Source organism: Branchiostoma floridae, chromosome 1, assembly GCF_000003815.2.
Source record: "Branchiostoma floridae strain S238N-H82 chromosome 1, Bfl_VNyyK, whole genome shotgun sequence".
NCBI classification, from domain to species: Eukaryota; Metazoa; Chordata; class Leptocardii; order Amphioxiformes; family Branchiostomatidae; genus Branchiostoma; species Branchiostoma floridae.
Genome location: NC_049979.1, coordinates 13,271,481 through 13,281,182, shown reverse-complemented (window position 1 = coordinate 13,281,182; position 9,702 = coordinate 13,271,481). Strand labels below are relative to the sequence as shown.

At 43.9% G+C, this 9,702-nt stretch overlaps 1 protein-coding gene across 1 annotated transcript in view; it reads left to right on the top strand.

Annotated features, from left to right (window-relative positions):
- Positions 1–7,422, top strand: part of LOC118414051 (ral GTPase-activating protein subunit alpha-1-like) — a gene marked incomplete in the record, with an annotated part of 36,169 nt that extends 28,747 nt beyond the window's left edge. Inside the window, 2 exon segments of the mRNA XM_035817805.1 lie at positions 3,378–3,502; positions 6,292–7,422. Coding sequence (XP_035673698.1) covers positions 3,378–3,502; positions 6,292–6,506 — 340 coding nt within the window.
- Positions 7,423–9,702: the final 2,280 nt, after the last annotated feature.

Here is a 9,702-nt window from a genome sequence, read left to right as displayed (position 1 = left end):
TATCCTCATCTTTATGTGACCACAGAGATCATTCAATTTGAGCTCCATCATTGAAAAAAAAGCAAACAGTTATTCACAGGATGGGCAGACTTGTGGAACAGTCCATAAAAGTTACAGTCTGCAAGTGGTCTCTAAACATCAGGAGGGGCCATTTGCTTTCTCTGTGTATTCTCTGTTCCTCCTGTAACTTTTTGTTTGGTGAATGCCTGCTTTATAATTCAGAAATGTTATTAAAGGCAACATTTAAATTTTATGATGAACAACTGTCACATAGGTTTTGGCTCACCGCCTTGGGTTCACAAAGCCGTTCCAAAGTTACATCTGTTGTAAGCAGAAGATTTGTCCATGGAATTTCATTTCTCCATCCCCAGACGATGCGTAACTTTGGGAACCTCTTTTCTGTGCACTTCACCAGGGATCCTAGTCTTGCCCTGCAGCTGTGAGGATCCCAGCCTCCGGCAGAACAGAGTCCTAGAAACATAGTGAGCCGATCCCTGGAGAGCTCACCTTGATGGGACAGGGATGCCGATTTCTGAACAAGGCAAAAGAATCACCCTGTCCCACAAAACCCAGCAATTGTGCTGAGAGGTCATTTGTTATAATCTCATGTTCAGCCCGTGAGTTACGGTCGCTTGTCAGTAGTCATTCCCCCCACAGCAGCCTGATGGTACGAGGGGGACAATTTCGTTACTTTCGGGCACCACCTCCACTATCAGCACCACCCCAGGTCACATGTCGCCCTTGGCCCCTGACAAGAGCAATTCCAAAACGCAGACTTTGTTTCTGTCATCGTTGACCTCAGGGTTGCCTCATGCTGTTTGAAAAATGATTGTCCCATCTAATCTGCTCAGACCCATATCAATCAGTGACTGAAATCCCTGAAAAAAATCTTCTGAAAAGCCTTAGACTAGTGGAGCTATTCAGCTAAATCCTAGTTATGGACAAAATCCTGTCCATGTAACAGCATTAAGGCATTTGGACCATTGGCAGGCACGCAGGGAGGGTGAAAGGGCTCCATAATTAAGTAGATCTACCCATAGACTATGTCTCTAACAGCCATTGTTGGCAGCACGACCAAACATGGGCCCTTTGTCGTGCTGACGGCAAGGCAGGGCGGAGATTGCATGTGAGAGTGTGCCATCTGTTGTGAAGCCTACCTCACAATTATTCACCATATTTGGACATCAAAGCGTCCGAGGGATTTTGTTAGTGAGATTTCTTACTCCTGCTGCATGGGTGTAATGGAATTTTCTCCTTTGAGCTTCAGGAGGTAATTGTGTGGTATAAAATGGAACTGGGAATGAATTTCCTTTGCAGGCTGGTTTTGTGGTTTGCAATAAATCTTTAATGAAGAAAGAGCCTTTTGGTGTTCATCTCTGGTTATGTTTGCAGATGCCAAACATTAGTTCCCATTAATACAATATGCATACCTTTTGAACCCAGGTAATCAGTAAAGACTGAGCTGCTTTGATATGCTTTGAGGTGTTTTGCTAAGTTTACATGGAGTTTGTGTGCACTGCAGGACTTTCAGAGTGTTCGCCCGGTGGAAACCAGTTACCATACGTTTCCCCTGTACAGAAGAAAGACTGTGATAGATGCATACATTATGATGCTGGCAGCTGTTGTGGTTCCCTTGTCCCACTCTTTCTTACTTCTTCTTTGTGTGCTTTGTCTGGTAATCATGCTTTTAGTTCACCATATGTTGCCTAGTGTTGTACAGTCTAGCAGAGCACAGTTTACCTTGGTTATCTGTTGCTATGGCAATGCTGTGTTGCCAACAAACATGCCCAACTTTTCCAGGTACGTTCTTCCACCATTGTTCACTGCTCTCTGTGCTCCTTCTGCAGACAAATCCCCTGTAAGGGTTCAGTGGGGCAAGAAGGGCAGGTTACATGGCCTGGGTAGCTTAATCTTCTTTTGTGTGCAGATGCTATCATTTCCATCATTTGGATACAGTCTGCATTCCTGCGCTGCAGACCAATAGCCAGCTCCTTAGAGGTCAGCACGTGCCATACCTATACACACACACCAGGCCCTGCTGACTATGTATGAAGGCTGTGGTCCTGTCTGTTCAGCCTCCCACTGTGCCATATGAAGACCCACGTCTGCCAGCCTGTCTTAGAGAGGACCAGTCACTCATCCTTACTGTTCACCCTCACCCAATCAACAGAACACTAAATGTTACAGTTAAGAATGGCCTCTTTTGTTACATACTCACTGCAGGCAAAAGCTATACTGTACAGGTGGAAATAAGGACATACATGTACTACATGTGTCTTGAGTCATAGTGTTACAACATACAGATGAATCATAATTTCTCCCCACAGTTTTACTGTTCAGTAGTTGGCCCCATTTGAATTAACCTGCTCTAAGAGAAGAGCTCCTTAAAAACCCAAGGACACTTGCATGTATATTTTCAGCAGTATAATGCCACTTTCTTGGAATGAGGATTATTTGCCCGCTCTCAACACAAACAGGCCCTTCCTTACCATCTACACTGGGAGAAATAGTACATTGATGTTTGTTTGTTTGTACCGATTCCAAAGCTTACACCCTCATCAACCATTCTCCCCAACCTGACTAGTTTTGTAATCCATCTTAGACTAATTCTTATCTTGACATAATTCCAGAATTTATATTTTCAGCTCCTGTGTGCTTTCATTTAATATTCCTTGGGCTGTGTATAAGCTCTAAGAAGGAGGGTAATCCTGAGGATCATTCTTAATCTTCTTAAGGTTTTTGCTGTGTAGGATTTCAGCTGTGCTTTGGTATGTTGTGTAATACCTCACAGAAGGGCACTGACACGGGTCTGAGAGGAGCATTTGCATAATGGACAAGTAGAGAGGCAGCGTATGTGTACATTGCACTGAAATAGCACATCTTAACGTGTATATGTATATATAGAATTGAACGTCTGTTTACCACCACATCATGTAGTTTAAAGAGCACGAGGCCATTGCTTTGCATACAGAAGACACTCTGGCCTACAAATCCAAGAGGAAAATAGGGAGACTAATGTAGTTTCCAAGGACACTGCTGTGGAAGGAGATTGTCTGGACATGGGGCTACCCCACATAGAGTGTGCTGCAGGGTATATTTGTTTTCTTACACGTACACAACTATACACATCTCCAAACTCTTGTGAAGGTCTATCAAAACGTGCAAATGCACTTGCAAATATCTGCTGGGATGGTCATGTCCCCAGGTGCTGCGCTGTATAAAAACTGAATGGACCCAGAAAAGATGACTAGAATGAATGACATTGACATAGATGTGAAACAAGGAATGATGAAATGGACAGGATGAATGCATGTTTTTCCAGATGTATTGTGAAAGAGTTTAATCAAACACGAAGAGACCTTGACACATTGCTCCAGCTATGAGGAAAGGGCCAAGTATGTGGAGACCATTGTTCAGCAGCACAAAGACCTGACCACTTTTGAGGAGTTCTCTGCCAGTGTGTATGCACCAGCCATGGGCAAAGGTGCAGAGGCCAGCTCAGGTCAGTGGCAGAGCACTCACACAGTGGCGTGGAATTGAATACCAGAGTAGGTGTGTATGGATGGTTTGTATGTCGTCTGTGTTGTGTTGTGCTGTGTTGTGTCTATGCCTTATATATTTTTGCATGTAGACTGTAGTGCTGCTCAATTTTTATGTAGTACTAGTAGACTTTTAAAAGATTTGATTGACCTAATATCTTGTCACTCACTGTGTTGCCTTATGTTGTATGTAGTAGATTGGACTCATTCCTCAGCTAACCGACATCTATCACACCACAGTCATCCCTTAGTAAGACATCTGGAGCTGCATAGTTCTAGTCTAGAACCTTTATTCAGCCTGCCATTAAGCCTCTCGCCACTGAAGAAGTTTAAAACTGGAACTATGCAGGATGAGTGCAGCATAATAGATCGGTTACCTGAGGAATGAGTCCACTCTACTATATATGTGTTGCTAAATGTTGTTAGCCCAGGGCTCTCTCCAGCACCTTCTATGCCAGGATGGTACAAGTGTGACAATCAAATATCAGAACTTCTTGAAACCAATAGTACAAGATTTACAAAAAAACTAAGACGTGTAAAATAGCATTTCAGAGGGTTGAAATTCCAAACCCGGTAAACCACTTGTATCCATACCTGAGAGGAAGAATGAGAGCTGAAGGGAACCCTGAGTGAGACTGTAAGGTAATCTGTGTGGCTTTGTATACAGAAATAGAGTACTAGTAAATCTACCATGGATCCATGAACTAGTATTTGTCATATCTGATCGACATTTACAGGGAAACATAAACCTTACACTATTTCTAGAGCACCCTGATCTTGACATGTGGAACACACTTCAATGATGTGTAAGAAAATAGAATTGACTGCGTTACAATGTGTTTTCCTTGTACCGTAAAGGATGAACCCAGCAAGATGCTATGGAAAATCTGACATACTTCTAATCCATCAGTAATGTTCCATAACAGTCATGTTGATGTTTTGTGTACATAAGTAAGGGTGCATTAGCAGATTGGTTTGGTACGATGGAGAGGTTTTAGGTTTCCTCAGCGAAAGGTAATCATAGATATAAGGCAGGATGCTTGCAGTGCCATTAGGCTTTATGGATGCTTGGACATCTGAACTTTTCAAGATGTTGGGGCAGCTATTGCCACTGTAATCATTGCACTGTTTAATGTGGAACCACATATAGTATCATATTTCCCAGCTTGCGGTCAGGGGCATTAGACACTGCATGTTTCTTTTTATATGATCATGCCACTATCTTTAGAGCTACAGCTTTAGCCGTAATGACTCGAAAGGGCATTTTCTTCTTGTATTCTATAGTCCTCTTTGGAAGAGCAACTATAGAATACAAGAAGAAAATGCGCTCTTCCAGTTGCCATGGCTGCTTCAGCTTTTTTCGTAGGGAGGCCATAGGGAGCGGAATGAACAGTTACCATTTCTTCTATTGACACTAAATATTGCATTTTCTCAAATAAAGGAATCCTTGTCTTCACCTTCTTCCATCTTGCAAGTGATGAGAAGAGGAACATAACATTTCTTTTACAATGACACATTAATCTGTAACCATTCCAGAAGGTAGGAACCAAGGAACTGGCTTGCCGTGGCCAAGTCTTGACAGTGCAGGAGTTTGTTTAGCGGGTAGGAGCTGCGTTCTAATTACACATCACCTGTCAGGGCCAGCCGCCCATCAGCAGGTGAACAGCACCATTACTGCAGGGTAAATGGCAGCCTGGTGTCGGCGACCTCCCCATAACCTTCCACAACCATCGTAACGGCAGAGTGCTTCCATGTAACAGGTGGTTGAACAGGAGCCAGGGGAGCGGGATGTGTGCGGGGCAGAGTCAACACCACATGGAGAATCCTGCGGAGGATATTTACAGCTCCCTGGTGTGTGCAGACCTACATGATGGGGGCAGGAAGCCTGCTGAGTGCTGTTGGCACACACGGTGTGGGCGGTGATGACATGCACTAATGAAACTGTACTAATTTGGCCCCGAGTGAACATGATGACAGGGACCACATGACAGTGTAGGTAGAGTGTTGGGGTTGACACAGGTATTCCAGTCAACTGTGAGTGGGCAGGTGGTGGGGAGAGGCCACACCTCTGTTAGCCTACCTGTTTGTACTGTGTCTATAGGCTGAAATCTCTTCCCTTTCAGTACTGTCGGATGGGCGGCACCAACAGCTTTATTAAGAGCAATTTATTGTTTCATAATTGATATTGAGTTTTTCTCTACCAACCATGATTACGTCGTGCCCACCAGCAGCAGCAGTGTTTACCTCCACCGTGTTTCTGTGATGGATTGAGCCGTTTTGCACGAAACCATTTTTTAAATGTCACGATGACTATAACTGTTTACAAGGCAAACATTTTCCTGAGTGAAAAATTCCCCAAACATCCCTCTCTACAGAGCGTTGGTTATTCATGTTATGGCGCTCTGCTATAATTAGGTCTCCTGCCTGGTAACTTTGTGTCATTTTGGCAATATTGCCTGACAAGCTATGAATGTAAACACATTTTTGAAGTGTTGTAATATTGGCTTAAACATGTGCTTTGCTATTCAAGTGGCAGAATGCCAAATTATGATTTCCCTGCTGACATCACCATCTACCTGCATGTGAACAGATAGATGTGAGGATCTGATTACCTACATGTCATCTCCACAGGTGGATACAGTCAGATATAGGTCAGGGTGGTGTCAGGTGATGATTTTCCATCTATCCATCCACATGTTAAACTTGAAACACACATGTGTGGATCTGATCTCACACACTGTGATCTCCACAGGCGGGAGCCAGCGGGACTCCAACCAGTCGGATGGCGGGCAGGGCGGCACGGAGAGCGAGGGCGGGGTGACTCTGCGGCACCAGCAGGGCTCCCCCAAACTCAGGCACAGGATGTCCATGAAGATCAGGAGAAGCTCCGGCCCCAAACTGCCCCACAGCAGCTCCAGCAGCACCACCCCTCCGGAGAGCCCTAATGTCAGGGGCAAGAAGACATAGGGCTGGAATCAGTACATGTGCACAGAAATGGATTTTAATGTTGTATTATAGGAAAACAAGCCAATATTCAATCTGCTACAATTGTAGTTGTGATTGCTTCTGCTCAAATCAAGCAAATCCTTCTTTATAGTATTCTGTAGATACTGATACCAATTTGTACTAAGTGATATCATGTACTGGTGAATGTCCTTATGTGACTTATCCCATGTCCTAAACTTGCCCCTAACAGTATCCATGATAGACCCACCTCAATTCTGTTCAATTTGTTGGTGAATGGATAATGTTTCAATTTGTATCTTTTCATATTCCATATCTTCAAGACTTTTTTTAAAGATTATGAGTTGCAAATTTAGTCAGATTTATTTCAGCCAGATTATGCTAGATGTGGTGCCAAATGTCTGGAAAGAAATACTGTGTTACATTTTTGTCTCGAGTCAACAAAGCCTCTTGGAACCTGCTGAGACAATGAACGATTGAAATTTTAGATGTATGAACTGTTTAAAAATAAATGTTAGATATAATGTACACCATGAAGGGTCAAGCTTTAGCTTGCTTAGATCATATATGAATATCAAAAGAAAACGCTGTACAAAAGTGTTCACATCAAAAATGTCAAAATGTTATTATGAAATCTGTTCGGTACATAACAAAAGCCTATACTATATGAATAAAGAATGTTCTGTAAATATGTAACAATACGGAAAAATTCTCAATTGATGCTGCAATTGTCTGTATATGACTGCTTTATCCAGAGGGAAGGGGACTAAATAAGAGGACACAAGTTTTGTATCATTGAAGAATTAGCTGCACTTCGGGATGGCAGTGCTCTGCAAAATATGGTGGAACCAGCAAATCATCTCTCTGTACATTGGTAATTTTGGGCCTCATTCCTGAATAAAACTGGAAAGCCGATAAACGACAATGTGTGGCGTCTACTGTTGTTTTAAAGCAATTCCCAGCCTCCCCTGTGTTATAGAGGGGATACCATTGTAACTCAACTGGTACCAGCCTCACAGTTGAGCTCTTGGTTCCAGTGAGTTGGTAACTGGGAGACCCCGCATCAATCCCTGAACAGGCATCTCAGTTGGGGCTGCACCTGTCTTTCGGAAAGGGGCCCCGTGTTCAAGGAGCTGCCCCAAGCAGGCTGAAAGGAATGGGATAGCAACCCCTCCCTATAGAAATATACCCTGCTACAGAAACAGCAAGAAAACCTCCTCTGTACCACTAAGCACTACTGAATGTGAACAGCAACAACAACCTGTGTTATATATAGACCGTTACTCACAAAGGTTTTCATTGCTACTGCAATACTAGCTGCGTCATATTCCACAGATCTACGTCATTTTTTACGTGTTTTTTTCCTGTTTTCCCTTTGAGTCTTTTAATGCTGCTACGGCAACGAACTTCCAACATGAAAAAGTTTTCACACATATGTATATCTACTAATTGATTAGTTATGATCGTTTTCGTTTGATTGGATATTCCACCCTCAAGCCTGGCGCTCTTCGGACGATTGCCTTGTAATTGCCTCGGTGAGTCAGTATACTATTGAATTGAACATGTTCGACAAATGAAGTCTTAACGGAATGACAGGCAACTTGGCAGATAATAAACGGTGCCATGTTGGCGCATTTATGTTACTCCACCCAGGGGGTGGGGGAGTACTGAGTGAAGTACCCTGTTGTCGGATATGCGTTTATTCCCAACGATGGTTTTCATTGGCTGGCCGATTTTGTCAAGTTAGACAGGTTATGTGATGCCGAGTTCCCACGAGAACCAAGGTTACGGTGCGGTTGAAGACGCCATCTCCGCCGTCCTGTCATTGTTGGACCCCAGGCGCTGCTAATGAGGCCTGTTGTTGGGACCATTACACCCGACCTTTCCGTGTCGGCAGCCTGGGGACAGGGGGAGGGGTGGCACGTGCCGGGCAGGAGTGCGCGTTCTGTGCACCTGCGCCGAGCGTGGGAAACACCTAGCCTTGGATGCAGATTCAGCACGCTGGACAGGTGTCTTTGTAAAATTTAAATACATCATTAGACTCAACATCACTTGTTTCTTTGGTAAGAACAAAATAAACGCTAATGTTTGGGTAGGTCAGAAATGTTGGACAAAGGCAAACCGCCGAAGATAATTTCTGTCCACTCAAATTTTGTCCGTGTTAATTCGTGCGTCCCAAACCTAACCCCTCTGGGCTATTGTGGTAGAGGTGCGTCGTGCACCTGTCAACTGATGAGACTGCACTGCCCTAACTGAATAAACCGCTAAAGAACCTTCAGTAACCAAGCGCAGCAACACAAAACGTGCAGCTCAATGTCAGTGCGGATTAGATATATATGACTATTCAATGTGTCATTAATGGCGAAACTTTCCCACCGTTAACTGTGGCGTGTGTATCATTGGGTGGATTCGGTTGGGATTACGGTACTTTCCGCGTCCCTTCCCGCCCCTGCCTTTGTTCCTGGTATTTTACCTTACAATCCACCTGTCGGGCGAACTCGTGGGAAATTCGCCGACTCCAATGCACAAGTGAAAGTGGAGGCGTGGCTAGCCTGGATTAAACCACACTTTCGCGTCCCCTCTATTTTGGAGCTTTTGTTCTTGTTGTACGTATGCGTGTCTCGAGCTTATTATCATATCGTCGCCTGAGGGCACGTATGGTGGTTCCTTTTTGTTTTATTTTGTCAAACTACATGGATTATTGGGAGGCGAATCCTTGCCATGATTGGCTGAGAAAAGATGGCTAAGTTCTCTAACTAGAAATGATTTCTATCGCGTCGCCAGTAGTAATTCTGCAGCAAAACTCGCCCGAGCATCAAGTGTTATGAAGCGTGCGCCCCGGAGAATAGAGTCGTTAAATGCGCGATATAAGATAAATTGGCGGTGATTTGGAGTCGGCTTAACCCGTAATTTTCCCAACCGTGTGTGAACTGTCGATCACAATATCAAAGGAACGTCACATTGAAATTTCTGATCATCATCTATACGCAGCTTTGTCGAAAATTGACCGTTTGGGGGTTGTGAAACCTATGCGCTGTGCGGCATGCAATTAGGAGTTAATACTAAGACTAGCGCGTATATAGCCATGCATGGTTCTTGAATTAATGGTCGGCTCTGACGCGCTCTATCATTTTGATGTATTACATTATGATGACAAACGCTATCACGTAATGCTTCATCAGTTGGGCGGTTATATCCG